Source organism: Mastomys coucha, unplaced genomic scaffold (assembly GCF_008632895.1).
Source record: "Mastomys coucha isolate ucsf_1 unplaced genomic scaffold, UCSF_Mcou_1 pScaffold13, whole genome shotgun sequence".
Classification (NCBI taxonomy): Eukaryota; Metazoa; Chordata; class Mammalia; order Rodentia; family Muridae; genus Mastomys; species Mastomys coucha.
The window spans coordinates 30189039-30206285 of NW_022196895.1; the positions used below are offsets into that span (position 1 = coordinate 30189039).

The 17247-nt window shown below is 39.9% G+C and overlaps 1 protein-coding gene across 15 annotated transcripts in view; it reads left to right on the forward strand.

Annotated features, from left to right (window-relative positions):
• Positions 1-17247, forward strand: part of Apc (APC regulator of WNT signaling pathway) — a 93095-nt gene that overhangs the window by 27321 nt on the left and 48527 nt on the right. For 7 of the 15 annotated variants that reach the window (XM_031365274.1, XM_031365278.1, XM_031365285.1 and 4 more), the window contains exon 2: positions 16533-16614. In XM_031365274.1, coding sequence (XP_031221134.1) covers positions 16533-16614 — 82 coding nt within the window. Of the gene's footprint in view, positions 1-9200; positions 9354-14337; positions 14513-16532; positions 16615-17247 lie in introns of those variants that run through there. The other 8 variants (XM_031365279.1, XM_031365275.1, XM_031365287.1 and 5 more) reach the window with 2 other exon arrangements.

Consider the following 17247-nt stretch of genomic DNA (forward strand, 5'->3'; position numbering starts at 1 on the left):
CGGGTATGTGACATTACCCAAAGTCATCTATTGTGTAAGGATAAGCACTTCAGTGTATTTCATTTTACTTCTATAAATTACTATTAATGTCTCAGTATAGAGCATACAAAATAGTATATGACAGTTGATTTGAAAAGCAGTATCATTCATGTGGTCAAGAACCCCCGCATATATGACTTTGAATGTTTTGTTTTTCAGGGGTTTCTTTGTGTCCTGGCTGTCCTAGAACTCACTATGCAGACTAGGCTGCCTTGAATCCACAGAAATCTACCTGCCTCTGCCTCCCAAGTGCTGGGATTAAAGACTTGCACCACCAGTGCCTTGTGAATTTTTAACTATAAGAGTGCTTTATAAAAGATTTTATAGCTTAAATTACATTTATTTATTTACTTATTTATTTATTGTGTGTGTGTAGGTAACATGACAGCTTACTGGACTTAGTTCTCTCTACCATGTAGGTTCCAGGGATCAAACTCAGTTTATCAAGTGTAATGGCAAGCACCTTTACCCAGGGAACCGTCTTGACAGCTCCATTAATTAGCATATTTAAGAATCAATCTTCTAAACATTTCTATAATATTAGATCGCAATATCTTGCGAAGTTAAATAAATAAAGACTAAATTAAGAAAAGATCACTCCTATTTAGTATTTAGTATTTCATTGAGCTTTTGTAATCTTTAAAATTACTTATTGCTAATTACTGTATCTAGAATTATGTGACCTACTTAGAAATTCCTAAATTAAATAATCAAAAGTATGTTTTGTGAACTAAGTCAAAGCTATTCATGATTTTGTTACATGAATTACAATGTAGATTTTTATTTTATTGTTTTCTTCTATACTGATTTTACTTGGAGTAACTAGCATTACAGTTTTACATGTTTAAACACTTTGTGACTCTAATCTCACTTCCCATTGGAGGATGAGTCCAGGGCCCATCTCCACAAGCACCTGAAATTCGGTAGCACTTGATTTAGAATGACAGGAACACCTGAGGAAGTATACTTTATACATACCTTATCAGCGTGCCAACCACATGCCAGACCTCGGAAAGGTGATGAAGAACCAAATAAAACCTGGGAACGAACCTTTATGAGACACAAAGTAAACTGTGAAATTGAATGCAAGTTGAACACTGGTAGCTTTGCTAGTCCTGGGCACCTTTTAAAAAAGGTTTTTGTTATCTGAAATGTTTTCTGATTTGCAGGAAAAGGGTCGATTTCTTTGAGGTACATAGGGAGAGTGTCCTCCTCTGTCTCCACTTCTCCTTCCATTCTCCTGTCAAAGTGTGTGTCTTGGTTTCTGCAGTGCTGGAGATGGAACCCCACAGCCTTCATGCTACACGAGCCTCTGCAGTGGGCCAGGAGCATTTTTAAGTGTACAGTTCTGTGATGTTGAATCCATTGGCATCCATAACTACCTTCATCTCCAGAATTTCTTCTTCTTGTGGAAACTCTTGAGAACATTAAAGCCCCTTTTCCCTTGCCCCTTGTCACCTAGCAGTCAGCTGGCTACTTTGAGAATTTACCTGTTGTAAGAACTAGTTATATTGGGCTGGTGAGATGGCTCAGTGGGGAAGAGCACCGACTGCTCTTCGGAAGGTCATGAGTTCAAATCCCAGCAACCACATGGTGGCTCACAACCACCCGTAATGAGATCTGATGCCCTCTTCTGGTGTGTCTGAAGACAGCTACAGTGTACTTACATATAATAAATAAATAAATCTTTAAAAAAAAAAAAAGAACTAGTTATAAAAAGATTCGTATATTTGACCTCTTGACTGGTATAATTTATGTAGCATAATGTCCTCTTATATCGTTTAAGTTATACCATGCTTCAGTCTCTTTGGTTTTAGCTTCTTTCCTTTCCTTGTTACATGCACACTACGTGTTGTTTATTCGTCCACCTTCAGACGTGTGCTCCGTCTGTCCTCAGTAGTGCTGCGTGATCATGGGTGCTCTGAGAGCTGTTGTCTTTGCTTTCATGCCCTGTGTGTGCTACCCAAATGTTTTAACTCACTGCTATTTTTAAAGACCTATCTATTTTACTTTGTGCCCACTGATTTTGTGCTGCTAACAGCTGTTGGCATCCTGTATTCATTATTCCCCTACTGGAGGCTGTAGGGTTCCTTTTTTCTAAATTCTTACCTCAGACTGCAATGGTAGACACTTGCTCATGACTATTCACTGGTTGTCTTAGTTATGCTAGTATATTACAAATCACACCAACACTCAATGGCTTGAAATGGCATTGTGCTTAAATTATAAGCATGTTATTGTTTCCATGAAGCAGTTCAGGAGCATCTTGTTTGTGTGAGAAAACTGATTTCTCAGGAAGCTTCAGTCAGGATTTTGATCATCTTGGCAGTCATTAGGTCTTGAGTAGACCCAAGGCTCATTCCAAGATGGCTCACTCATCGCCTCTGCTTCCTACTGGCTTTTGGCAGTCGGTCTCAGTAGCTTGTTTTGTGGATCTCCATGGGGCTTCACTGTCTTCTGACACTGTCTGTCTGTTTGAGACAGGGTCTTGTATAGCTCAAGTTACCCTTGAACCTTAGGATAGCCTTGAGCGATTGCTGATTTGTTAACTCTGCTGCTAGGGTTGTGGATGTATATGCAGTTTGATGTGGTGGTGGGATCAAATCCAGGGCTTCATGTGTGCTAGGCAAGCACCCTCCTAACTGAGCCATATCCACAGTCCACTCCATGGTTTAGGACAAAAATTTACTATTGTCCAGTCTTGGAGGCCAGACATTGACATGATTTTCACTGTCTTCACCAAAGTGAAGAGACACTACAGAGGCACTGCATGTCCTGAAAGCTGGAGAGAAGCATTCCTTTGCCTTTCTTACTCTTCAGCTTCACTCCCTCTGAACCTGATGTCTTGCTTCCATTGTCACATATCCTTTCCTGACTGACCCTTTGTCTTCTGAGGACATACGCGGTAACACGGGCCTTACTAATCTCCTCTGCCAAGTCCTTGTAGCCGAGGACAGCCTTGTGTTTATGGGCTTGGGAGATCAGTGCACAACTTCCTGCACTGCCATTCTGTGTGCCACCAGTGTCCTAACACAGCTTTGTTCCCTGATGCATTTTAAAAGTTAATTTTGAAAATCACTCTTTTGTGAATGAGTGTTTCTCTGTATCCTAACTACCTAGGACTTAGTCTATGGGAGAAGCTGAGAGATGAACTTATTCTTTGTACTTTTAGACTTTTTGTAACACCTTTTATGGACTTTCCAATCAACCCCAGCCTCCTTATACTTAGTATCTAAGCACATGCACAGTGAGGTTTATACCTCCCTCCCTAGTTTCCTTGATTCCTCTATACTGTGTGCGTGGTGTGCGTGTGTACGTGTGTGTGTGTGTGTGTGTGTGTGTGTGTGTGTGTGCGCGCACTCGCGTGCCTGCCTGTGAGTCTGTGTGTGTGTGTGGTGCGTGTGTGTGTGTCTGTGTGTGTGTGCACACTTGCGTGCCTGCCTGTGAGTCTGTGTGTCTCTGTGTGTGTGTGACTCTCACGCACACATGCACACACACACACACACACATATAGTATTCCTGTTATTGAACTTGGGGGTCACAACCTGTGCCCCAAGTTGGGTCTGGTCACCCATCCTCAGCAATAAAAAGCCAATTGAAAGAACCAAATTGAAAGTGGAAGCAAAAGACTTCTTGGCCACATTGGAAAGAGAGATGTGGTGACCCCCTCCCCCCACCCATCTTCTCTGACCTGAATTGAGACAAGGACAGATCACCCATGATGGTAGGATTTGTACATCTAAGTAGTTCAGGTCAGGATATGTGACCACTACCGTCATGGGTGACCTGTTCTTGTTGGGACTGTCGTTCTGTAATCAGCAAAGTTTTTACAACTATGTAGAATCTCTTTCTAGGAGACAAGTTTCCCTCTGCTTCTTCCATCATGAGAGTCTTGAGAAATTTCTCTCTCTCTTTTTTTTTTTTTTTGAGGATCCTTACTTCAATAGTATGATAGTCACATTGAAAGACATGGGTATCTCTTTGTAATATCCTCATTTCTGCCAGATCTGTTGCCTTCCTTTCCTGGAATACATTTGTACTGATGTCTGCTGTGGTATGATGGATAAAGCAATTGTGAGCCAAGAGAGCAGTACGTGGCGCACACAGCCTGGTGAGTCCTTTTCTGGGAGTAGTCTCCTGCCTCCCAAATTCCAGGTAACTTCAGAACAAGGGACATACTAGCTTATCTTTTATAATATTTTCCCAGAGCTGTTTTACCAAAGTGCCACAAACTGGTGGTTTAGAACATTAGAAATCCCTGATTTTACTCTTTTAGAGGTCAGAATGTTAGAAAGATACTTTCTGAAGACTCCAAGGAAGAACCTGTCTCTTTTTTGGTTTTTGATGCTTGATGCTTGACATTACCTCACAGCTGTCTTTTCAGTCTGTTCCCATTGTCAGACAGTATTCCTACTATGTGTCTACTTGTGTGTGTTTAGTCATATGGCCGTGAATTGCGCCAGTCCCATTTAGATCCCATTTTAACACAATATCTTAGCTTTACTACTACTATACAGAGATCCTGTCTTCAAAGGTTCATATCTGTCAGCTCCTGTGACTCAAGCACAACCCAGACCATTGTTGGGAATGAAAATTAGCAGCACATAAAAGAACACACACACAAAGCCGAAATCATTTTCCAAAGTGATTTTTCTTTTTGTAAACAGGGTAGGTACCAGAGCCAAACCCCTGCTAGCCAGCATACTCTGAAAGTGAAAACCAGCAGCTGGGCTTGACCCTGACTTAGATGGACTCTGCATTTTTCTTCCACTGGTGGAGCTTGGCTTTACATAGAGTCTGACATGATTGGCACTGTCAGCACATAGTGGAAGGGGCGTAATTCTTTTTTTTTCTTTTTTGTTTTTTTGTTTTTTTGTTTTTTTTTGTTTGTTTGTTTGTTTTTTTGTTTTTTGTTTTTTGAGACAGGGTTTCTCTGTGTAGCCCTGGCTGCCCAGGAGCTCACTCTGTAGACCAAGCTGGCCTTGAACTCAGAAATCCATCTGCTTGTGCCTCCCAAGTGCTGGGATTAAAAGTGTGTGCCACCACTGCCTGGGTCTTAATTACTTTTGATTAGGAAAAAGTTTCTTATACCACTAACACCCCTCCCTTTACAATACTAGTTGATATGGATACAAATATTTTTTGATTCCATTATGTAGCCACTGAGAGGAATCCATTATTTTATTCTTTAATGGAAGATTATCTTTTTGTTTTTCTTTGACTTTGTCTTGCTTTCTGTTTGTTTTCTTCTGTAACTGATAGGGCATATCATGCCTTTTCTTTTTCTTGTGCATTTATCTTCTATGTGACTAGAATCAGAAACATTTTTTGTGGAATTTCAAAAACTACATGTTACATACAGACCTAAAGATGTGTGTGTACATGCGTGCGTGCGCCTTAGCTGGGGAGACAAAATACGTCAGAGTAACATAGAGCACAGTTAGGCCAAGGTTCGTCATATTTACCGCTCCTTCGGCAGTGTGAGACAGCTGATCTGGACCTAGAAGAATAAGATGCATCATGACAAAGTAGGGAATGGGTGAGATGGCTTATGGGTAAGAGCATCGACTGCTCTTCCAAAGGTCCTGAATTCAAATCCCAGCAACCACATGGTGGCTCACAACCACCCGTAATGAGATCTGATGCCCTCTTCTGGTGCGTCTGAAGACAGCTACAGTGTACTTATTTATAATAATAAATAAATCTTTGGGCCGAAGTGAGCAGGGTCTACTGGAGAGAGCAGAGGTCCTAAAAGTCAATTCCCAACAACTAAATGAAGGCTCACAACTATCTGTAGTATATACTCATATACATAAAATAAATAAATCTTAAAAAAAGAGAGAGAGAAGGATGAGGTCATTACAGTGGATGAGATATATTCTTCTTGGAATTAAATCCTTTATTAAAGGTAGAATATCACTTGGAATCTGACAGTGTTACATCTTCACATTGAACATCTCTTTTGTTTTGTTTCTTCCTTTCCCAGATATTGTTCTGAGATCTCTAGGCTGTGATAAAAAGTCGCAAAAGTCGATAAACAACTGTGGTTTTCTGTATTCTGTTGATGTTTGTTGTAAAGAGGCTGAATGCCTTTTTCTGTGAGGAGTGTGAGCATGGGTTCACATGTGGGGAGGTGCAAGCCAAAAGTCATCCACTCTGTTTTCTGAGAAAGGCTCTCACTGTCCTGATTAGGCTACGTTGGGTAGCCAGGCCCTGTGAGTTCCAGGGATCTTCCTGTCTCTGCTCACCCCTCCCCCATGCTGGGATTACAAACAAAAACTGCCTTTAAAACAAAGCGAAAACTTGGGTGTTGGGCATCTACTCAGATCCTCATGTTTGCGTGCACCGTGCTTGGCCGGCTATATTGTACATCTCAGAAAAGTGCCTCATCTTTTTATGGGGGTCAGTTTGGGAAATTATATTTTCTGGCATGTTGTCTGTTTCATTGACTTTTTCTTTTTCTTTTTCTTTTTCTTTTTTTTTTTTTGAGACAGGGTTTCTCTGTGTAGCCCTGGCTGTTCTGGAACTCACTGTGTAGACCAGGCTGGCCTCGAACTCAGAAATCCTCCTGTCTCTGCCTCCCAAGTGCTGGGATTAAAGGCGTGCGCCACCACTGCCCGTCTCCTATATTGGCTCTTAACTATAGAAAGTTAAGTTGAGGTGTATGCATGCTCTCAATAAAGTCAGGTTTTTGAGAGTATTTTTTCCATTTCACAAGGCATGGTGCCATTATGTGATCACTTAAGCATCTTTCCTGTGCTTGTGTGGGTGCTGGGGATTGAACTCAGAACCTTTCATATTCAAGGCAAGACGTCTACCACTGACTTCTTGTATCACCTCCAGCACCCAAATTAAAAAAAAAAAAAAAGTTGTTGAATGACTTTCCAGTTACACTATTTGGCATGAAATTCTTACAATTGCATGAAATGTATTCCCAAAGTAAGTGCATGAGTTCACCAAGTTTGTAAAGAGCAGTTGCAGGTGAGGGAGTGACGACTCAGCATCCTAGGACGGTTGCAAGGGAGCATCCTTCTGCATGAAGCAGCTTATTGTTTCCTTTTTCCATTGTTAGAGCAGAAGGACTGCAATGATTGAGGTTGTTTAGGGGAGTAGAGGTCACGAAAATCATGAAAGACTACCATTCAAAACAAATCTGGGGTTTCAGCCATTAAGAGTGCATGCTGTGGCTTCCAAAGGACTGAGTTGGTTCTCATATTGACATTGGTTAGATCACAACCACCTGTAACTCCAGCTCCAGAGGATCTGATGCCCTCTTCTGGCCTCTGGGCATTGCACTTCTGTGCACAAACTGACCAACGTCAACCCCCATCTGAACACTTGTAATAGTTTCTGCCTGTTGTGCACATTTGCTCTTTTTGTGATTGTGTAATTGTGACCTAAGTACACTTCCACATTACATTTTTCTTGTTTGTTTGTTGTTTTAGAGTAGCACCTGTTATTGTATATGAAATAAATTACTTTGAAGCTTAATTATTAGAGCCTTGTTAGATCCCCACTTGTCAGGTGATTTCAATGTGCTGTGTATTTCTGAGCCTGCTTATTATTGGCATGTCTAAAACAGAAAAATGGTTAATCCTGTGAGTCTCTCCTCCACCTCTAAGAGCTCTCATTGGTCCTACAGAAGTGGTTTACTTCTGTACTCTCATCTGTTGGTGTAAGGGAAGGGTGGCTTCCCTGTAAGGTTTTGTTAAGTTATGCTACACATGTGTTTTTATAGTTTATTTACATATACATTTTTGTTTTTCAGTCTACACTGTGTGCTGACTCCTAACAGTGTTCCTGTAAGTTATATTAAAGCAGTTGGTAAATGTCCAGCTGCAAGTTGAAGTAATGAAGGGGCAAATGTTAGCTGATAATGACCACTCTGAGCCTGAGACCCGTGTGTCCCAAGTGCAAGTGCTCATCGTTTATACTTTGGAGATTTCCTATAAATGGTCTCCAGCCCAGGCCTCCCTTCTTGAGCATCCTAAGCTGGGCTATCCCAGGTTCACCAGTGACTCGTAGACCTGACTAGATCCGAGTCCCTCGATGTGTTGTTAAGGTCCCCGAGTTGGCCACTCCTATATTATCATGAGTAGCCAGTATAATATTCTTGTGTTAAATAATCCAGAATTGTTCTTAATTTTTATTCCAAAGTGAGTTGACATTAAACTGAAAAGAGAATCTGGGTTTCCTGACTCTTTTTTTTTTTTTTAAAGATTTATTTATTTATTTTATGTGAGTACACTGTAGCTGTCTTCAGACACTCCAGAAGAGGGATCTCATTGCGGATGGTTGTGAGCCACCATGCGGTTGCTGGGATCTGAACTCAGGACCTTCGGAAGAGCAATCAGTGCTCCTAACCGCTGAGCCATCTCTCCAGCCCCTTCCTGACTCTTTCTTGATCAATCTTAGTGTACCCTGTATCATTCTGTGACCAGTCATGCCAAGGGCCTGTTAGTACTGAGCTGGTCTCTCCTGTCTCCTCTATTTTCTATTCTTTCTTTGAAGTCTTCCTTTTGAGGTCATCCACCTTAACCTTTTTATCTTTTAGCCTCAGTTTGAATACAGACCACTTACAGGATGGGCTGTTCATCTCATCAGAATTCTATGTTTTCCTTTGTGATGACTTGTGAATGACTGCAGTTCAGTGGCATTGTAAATCTTTAGAACTACTTTGCCATAGATTAAATTAAATAAGCATGGTAGGATGAACTCTGGTATCATTCATATATTCTGCTTCTGAAAGCCTATAAACCGAGTCTAAATCAGAAAATAAAGTGCAACATTACTTATACAAATTCTTCATCAGTGGTTGCATTCTGTAAGTTTGATATACAGGACTAGTTAGGCCATCTTTAACCTTGAAAGAGTTTTACCAGACAGAAATCTTACCTGTAGAAATGCAAATATCTTCAAATGGGACTGAGGCTCTGCCTTTTGCCTTAATCCTGTTTCTCTTCAGCTCAGACCCCAAGTTCCATCCTCTTAGGAACTATTGCTGCTGGGATGGTGGCGTTTGGAGCCCAGGCCGCGCATAAGCACCAGTGCTCCTAACCGCTGTCTGGACAGCTTGGCTCCCTTTGTCTCTTTCTTTACAACCAAACAAGCAGCTACTCCATTTTTAGTAGTGAATTTCAAAATCCTTTTTAACCTTATAGGTCCAAGGGTAGCCAAGGATGGCTGCAGCTTCCTATGATCAGTTGTTAAAGCAAGTTGAGGCACTGAAGATGGAGAACTCAAATCTTCGACAAGAGCTAGAAGATAATTCCAATCATCTTACAAAACTGGAAACTGAGGCATCTAATATGAAGGTATCAAGACTGCAACTTTTAATTGTAGCTTATCCTCTCTCGGAGTTTCCTCTTGTAAACTTTGAATAGCTAAGACACACTTTATTTACTTAAAATGATACATAATAAACTCTTAGAAAGGTTAACATATTCTTAGTAAATGCATTAATCTACTGAGTCACGCAAACAAAATAAATAAGCTTTGGTGTTGGTTCATTGTTAGTCTTTAATTTTAAAAAGAAGACCCCCCCCAACTTTATCATTATACTTGATTTTAGTGGAAAGGTTTTCTGTACACTCCTAGAGCCCTGCTTTATTTTACAGTACATCTCAAGGGTTACATTGTTTTTTTAGAAGTACAGGTGTCACCAAGCCTAGGTGACACTTTCCATGCTGCTTCCAAGCCCTGAAGTTGGTTTTCCAGGCAGCAAAAAGAGTTACAGAGTACTTAGTGTGTAGAGGCGAAAACCTGTCTTCAAAGAAATTGATTAAAATTTCAGTTACTTTAATTTCCAGTTAGGCAACTTCCCACTACATTTAATAACTTCATAAAATTGGAGATTTTCAATAGAAATGATTATTTTATTCCCTTAAAAAAAAATCTGTTTTGTGTTGTTTCTGTTGCTTGGCTATTTTAACATCTTAATTCTGACTTTTTTCTTCCGAATACTCTACTTTCTATATCTTTACATATTTCCTAGTCTGTGTAGTTCTTTCTCTGTCATTTCAAAGTCTCCTTCCTTTTCTAGACTGTTGTGTATCACTGAGGAAACTGATCTTCTCTTTCCTACTTAAATTCTTTAGATCCAACATCCTATCCTAACAGGTCAGCCTTTTGATCTCACGACTCTCTTACCTTTCTTTCTACCAATCTTTTTTCCATTCTAATTGCCATAAAACACTCTGGCAATAACATCTCCTAAGTATTTACTTCATAGCCCTTTGGAAATAGGTAAGCTATAAACAAACACTTATTTTTTCTCATCCCTAGCTACATATCAGTGACTTAAAATACCTGAGTCAGTTGTTCTAATAGGTTAAAAAAGCCATTTGTTATCTTAACACTTACCAACACGGTGCACTTAGCTGCTGCACAGGGCATGCGCGTGAGAATTGGAGGATACAACGTACAGATACAGTTAGTCTGCTAGACGGGGTACTTTGCAGACCTCCTTCTAGAGGGCCTCTTTAGGTAGTACAGAACTCAGATCTAAATTTAAGTTTTTATTTAATTATTTAAGTGGATTCAAAAATAGTTTTAAAAGAAACACTTTGGACAAGACAGACATTTTAATTGACACTTTAATCTCCATGCTGAAGTAGAGTGTCTGAAGAGAGTGATCGTACAAGTCACATAGACTTGTATGGTGGGATATCAGGCTGCATGTTTATAAACCTGGCCCAGTCCATATTGGCAGAAATAGAATCTAAGGTGTGCCTAGATTTGGTGATTACCCAACTGGTTATGCACACATCCTGGCAGATCTATCCATGTTTGTCATTAGGATTGGGCCTATAGTAAATCAGCAATTACAGCCTTCAATGAAGTTATTTATGTATTACTTCCTTAACAGGCTCTGCTTTTAAAGAGCAGAACCATGGCCTGTTTTGTCTTCCACTGATGTGTAAAAAGATGCATTTGAAACCATTGGTGCTTTACATTTTGGATTATAATTTAAGTACAGCTGATCTTCTCCCTAAAACCACTTAAAGACTTTGGGATACATACAATCTCGCTAAAGCATGTTTCCTGACCTTTATTAACCTGGGCATCACAAAGAAAGGCAAGACATCATCAGATTAAATTAGGGAAGCCTAAAACATAAGCAGTAGTACCTCCTACTGGCAAAAGAGGGTGCCTCCTGTTGTCAGTTACATGACATCCTATAAAAATACAAACATACTGTGTGGTAACAGCCAGGAGAATGTATATAAAGTTAGGGAAATATGAGCAGAGCACATATTTGAGGGAATTGAGGAAATACTTACATGGTATAAGTATGATATAGTGGCTGTGTTCAGAAAGAGTAGCTATTTAAATATACCTATTAAAATATTGTAAAGGAAGTGATATGCCAACTCCCCAGAATCATGAAAAGCAAAGCAAGGCTGAGATTATTGGTGACTTTTCTCTCTGGGGAGTTGAGTAAGTACAAGCCAAGCTTTATTCTGGTCACCGGCAGACAGCTTTGCTGGAAGGTATAATCCCTGAAGGCAGGCAAGAGAGCTCTAGATATGGCTGCTTTGATAGGAAGAAGTTAGGGAAAGGCATACTGTTAGCTTGTAAGACTTGCTACAGAGAAAGAAATTTTGGTTTCATAAAGTATTTGCCAACCTTTGAACTCTTTAGACCAGATTAAAACCTCAGCTCCAGGATGGACTTTTAGTGCTAAGAAGATAAGCCCCACCAGAAAATAAGCAGAAGTGGAAAACCACAGTGAGATCCTCAAGAGACACATCTGCTGTGCCAGACATTAGATGTCAGTTCACACAGAGTAGGAAGCTCAAGACCGAGGAAGCCAGTTTGCCTATTTTCAATATAAGTAAAAAAGGACACAGTCAAGAAGCCAAATCAGGTTTAAATGACCTGAAAACTAAGTTAGGTTTAAACCATTCACTGTTACTAATAGGATGGAAGCTAGCAACCCCAACACTGAGAAGAATAAGTTCTGGAAGAAGAATGCACCCACCATTTTAAGCCTTTCTTGTCCTTACATACATACCATTGGCATACTGTCAAGTTTGACAAATAAGAAAATGGTAATCAAGAAAACAGAAGATAGATGGTAATTCAGAAGCAACCAGGTGTTAGAGTTAGTCAGCAATTCTTTACATAAATATAATAATGTCTTGAAAAAAAAAGGATATTTGATAAAATGCTAGAAATACTATAGATTTTTGACAGGGAGTTATATTACAATAAAAACAAATCAGGTGTGGCTCACAGGAAACACTTCCCAAAAGGTTTCCCCTCAGCAGTGTTGGGCTCTTCTTAGTCACTGGTAACTTCTCAGCTCTAGCCAACCAGCATCAAGTATCCCAGCAAAGCAAAGGTCTCACTTTAGTAGTATTGTTAATCACAACTGATTCTTCATCCCCAGCTAACCAGAACCACAGAATCTTAATTCAAAATATCAGATGACACCCATAGAGTCTTTAAACTTCCCTCTGGAACTTCACAAGCTAGGCCCCCATCTTTTGCACTGCCCTCAACATTCTTATCTTCCAAGCTCCACAGAACAGCCTACTAAGCTTTGAATACCCAATGGCTTTTCTAGCTCTACATACGTTCCAAAGTCCTTCCACACTTTTTCCCCAAAACATAGTCAGGTCTATCACAGCATTACCTCACTATCCTGGTACCAACCAACCTTAGTTAAGGTTACTATTACTATAATGAAACACCATGAGCAAAACAACTTGAGGAAAGGGTTGATCAGGCTTACACTTGCATATCACAGTTCATCATCAAAGGAAGTCAGAACAGGAACTCAGTCAGGGTAGGGCCCTGGAGGCAGGAGCTGATGCAGTGGCCATGGAAGGATGCTGCTTACTGGCTTGCGCCCCGTGGTTTTCTCAGCTTGCTTTCTTACAGAACCCAGGTCCACCAGCCCAGGAATGGCCCCACCCACAGGGGACTAGGCCCTCCCCTCATCAATCACTAATTAAGAAAATGCCTTATAATTTGATCTTATGGAAGCATTTTTTCAACTAAGCTTTCCTCCTCTTGGATAACTCTAGCTTGTGTCAAGTTGACATTAAAAAAAAAAAAAAAAAAAAAAAAAAAAAAAAAAAAAAAAAAAAAACAAAAAACAAAACAAAACAAAAAAAAACAGCCAGTAAGGGCTTCATCAAAATTAAAAAACATATGTCTTCTAGAAGGCTTCAATAAAAAAAATGAAAAAACAGTCCATCTTTCACTATTGAAAAATCACTTACCACACTACACATACATTCAACAAAAGAACTAATTTCAAAATATAAAAGAACTTTACTGTAAGCAACAAGATATTGAGTTTATTCAGTAGGTGAAGGCACAAGCACTGGTGAGAACAAGCAGGGTGAGCCTAGAAGAAAGTGATGTGCTGGTGACGCCTTCAGTCCCAGCACTCCTAAGGCGAGAGGGGAGGCAGAGACAGTCATCTCCCAGAAGCTCAAGGTCCTGTTAGCCTGGTAGTATCTGGATTAGCAGCAGATATCAACAAAATAGATGAGAACTGATGCCCCAGATTTTTCTGACCCCTGCAAGTGTAACACACACTTGAGTAGACAGACAGGCTTAACTATCCAGTTTTTTTTTGTTTGTTTTTGTTTTTGTTTTTGTTTTGTTTTGTTTTGTTTTGTAACACGGCCTCAAAAATTAAAAAGTTAATTAGAAAAGGAAGCTAAATGTCCAAGTATGGGCTGGAGAGATGGCTCAGCAGTTAAGAGCACCAGCTGCTTTTCCAGAGGTCCTGAGTTCAATTCCCAGCAACCACATGGTGGCTCACGACCATCTGTAATGGGATCCAATACTTTCTTCTGTTATGTCTGAAGACAGCTACAGTGTACTCATATACATAAAATAAATCTTAACTAAAGAAAAAAATGTCCAGGTACACTAATGAAAAATATCTCAGTATCACCTGTCATCAGGCAATACAAAGACCGTTTGACTCCTACTCAGATGATTAAGATTTAAAGACAGAGGCACACAGATTGGAATATTGAAATGCTTACACTTCCTGTGGGCCTATTGTAAACACATGCACAGAGGCACACAGGCACTCACATATTCTACAGCAGTTTCTTTTCGAGGTAAGCTCTGTGATGGAAGCATTGGAATTCTGAGAAATTACCCCAAGAGAAGTAGTAAGTACTTATGCCCACTAGATGTTCGTACAGAATGATCATATTAGCATTCTTCATAGCAGCCTTCATGAATATATGTAGTAACATGGAGGCTTCTTACAGATAATATGTTAAAGTAGAAACATAGAGACTCAGAGGACTCTCTACTGTTTAGTTATTTCTGGGAACTGAAGATGCACTGACCAGAACTTGAGGGGACCAAGGCTGGAAAGGCTAAGCCACCAAGGACTGAAGATCTGTACCTGTGCACATTGAGCTTCAAAACAGAAACACGATCGGGCGTGCTTTTGTTAGTAGGCATAGACTATTCATTCCAAGCTGTGAGTAATGTAAGTCATGCTAGATGTTGTCATCTTAAGGCAAAGTAACTGGATGTGAGTGAGAGTTGGCTTGTCCAGCTTTGCTTGGTGAAGTTCATAATTAAAAAGCTCTTAACAAAGATAACCTAGCAGACACATTGGAATAAGCTAATATTTTGTAAAATTGCTACTCTTAAAAATTATAGCCTTAAATTTCATTTGTTTTATCTACATTGCCGCTTTTATCAGTAGATTTCTAACAGATGTACAGAGGCTTTGATATTGGCCTTGGGAATTAAGCCTAAGGTGACACACATTGTCAACAAAAAGCATTCTGCTGCTGAGCTGTGCCTCGCCACAGACTTCCTGTTCAGTTATTTACTTGCTGTGTCCATGCGTGTCCATGTGTGTCCCTGTGTTTGTGTGCATGTGTGTTGCACATGTGGAAGTCAGGACAGTTTGTGGGAGTCAGTTCTTTCCACCATGTGAGTTCCATGATTGACATTCAGATTGTAAGTCTCCCATTAAAGCAATACTTTTATTACAAGTTGTGAATGCTAACTAGTTTTAAGATTAGAAAATGTAAGCACATGTCAGAATCACTCAGTTTTTACAGGGATTTGGAGAGGGACTAGTGCTCTGGAACTAGGACCTGCATGTCCTACATAAGCACTCTACTAGCTTGCCCACTGATTTAGATTGTAATCCTGTTACTGAATGGAGAGGGAGCTTTCTCTTTGTTTATTCTATATGAACATGTTTAATGGGAATCTTTTTTTTCTTGCATACTTTGTTTTTCTGTATGATACACTATAGTCCTCTTGGCATAAGATGATATAAGATGATAGGGTTGTTCAAAGACTGCTGCTCCTGTTAACCATGGATGGACGAACTAGAACCCTGGAAAAAGAAGTCATAATATGCAGTGTTAATCTCAGGCTAAGGAAGCGAAGTGACCTGCAACTCAGTTAAGCATTTGGGCATGCACTGCACTCCCTGAAGAGGTATCCCCACGTGAATATAGTCAGTCTCCTTCCCACGGTGATGATTCTCTCTGGAGATGATTTTCAACGTGAATATCATTGACCTTTATATTCCCACACCTCCTACCAAAGCTGTTCAAATAACAATGCAGTCTGCCATTTGAAGGGCACATGCTAAGACACAGGTCATTTGTTTTCAATATGTACTGTGACAAGACCAAGGCAGGGCAGGGAGCTGTCCCTCTAGCATTAGCTCACATTCTGGCAGGTTCCCTTCCAATGCTTCTGAGATCACCTTACGGTACAGCGACATGGCCTTAAGTTTCAGGTTTGCAGATGTTCAGTTCATTTTCCTGGACTTCCAAAAACAAATTGGCAAAACAAAGGACATGGTGGAAGCTCCCGTGGCATGTGTCACTGTACGGGAAGTATGAAAGTTATTAAAGAGCACTAATAAAAAACGAGATTTATAGGTATCCAGGCAGAAAAGTTGGGTAGAAAATGATTTTAAAATTTTTTTTGAAGAAAAAAAAAAATCAAGACGTACTTTCTGTGAGAAGAAAGACTCAGGAGCAGGAGGCAGCTGGCACACATACTCGAGTGCCTGCCAAGGGTAGGCCTCCTCAGGTGACAGCAGATGTCTCCTGCTCAGGCTTCTAACAGCCAGTCTGTAGGTGTCAGCTGATTGGAAATGGTAATGATTCTAGTTTTCTTAAAAGTATAGCCCATATTATAAAAAATAATGGGTTTGTTTCATTATGCCTTTTAATGTATGCATATAGTGTACTTGGATCACCCCCCCTTCCTTTTAAGTGTGCTATGAAGTGTCTTGCATGGAGACTCCTCAAATCGCCATTATCACAAAATACCACTATTATTGTTGTTGGGATATAACAGTGAATAATAAATAGGTAATATGTTTAATATACACTATAGCCTGTGGCATGTTGTCAGTATGAACTGAAATAGCTTTCTCCCCAGTCATATCTAAATGCCAAGAAATACTGAATTGTGTGTTAAAAAGGTTATTTAGCATTTTATGCTGATGTACTGTGCTCTCTCAATAGGAAGTACTTAAGCAGCTACAGGGAAGTATTGAAGATGAGACTATGACTTCTGGACAGATTGACTTACTAGAGCGTCTTAAAGGTACATTTTTTTAAAAGTACTTGAAAATACTGTTTTAAGCTCAATTTCCAGGTCAGCTGCTCTCCCATTGGACGCTGGGCACAGCTTGCTCCTCTTCCCCATCTCCCCCTGGGTTGTAGCTGTTGAATACAAATAGATTAAAGCTCTGTTTGCTTGTTTCTGCATCACGTCATAGGTTTTAACTTATCCCCTCAAATCTGATCTGTTCTTAAAACTCAGTTCATTCTACCAATCACTAAATATGCTTCAGTAGACTGTGTGCCACATGGCTTCTGTGGCAAATTGGTTCAAAATATTGTCTTTGTGCCTGTCTTTTCTTATGCCATTTCTAGTAATATCTGTCTTAAAATGTCTTTCTCACTTCGTTGCCTAAAAATTCCAGTGCCAAACAGGGGCCCTGCTTAGTAATAAGTGAAACCGGACAAAGTAGTTTTTGAGTTCCTAATATTATCTACCAGGAATCTTAGGATTTTGTGTGGTTTTTCTTTAACACACTTGTTCTCTGTACGACTTATGCTGACTTTGCAGGGCAAGTTTTAACTATTCTAAATAATTATTCAAGTGTTTATATTTGTAATTAAAATATAAACCTGAGGACTCACTTTTAAAATAATGTAATAGCATTAGGAGTAT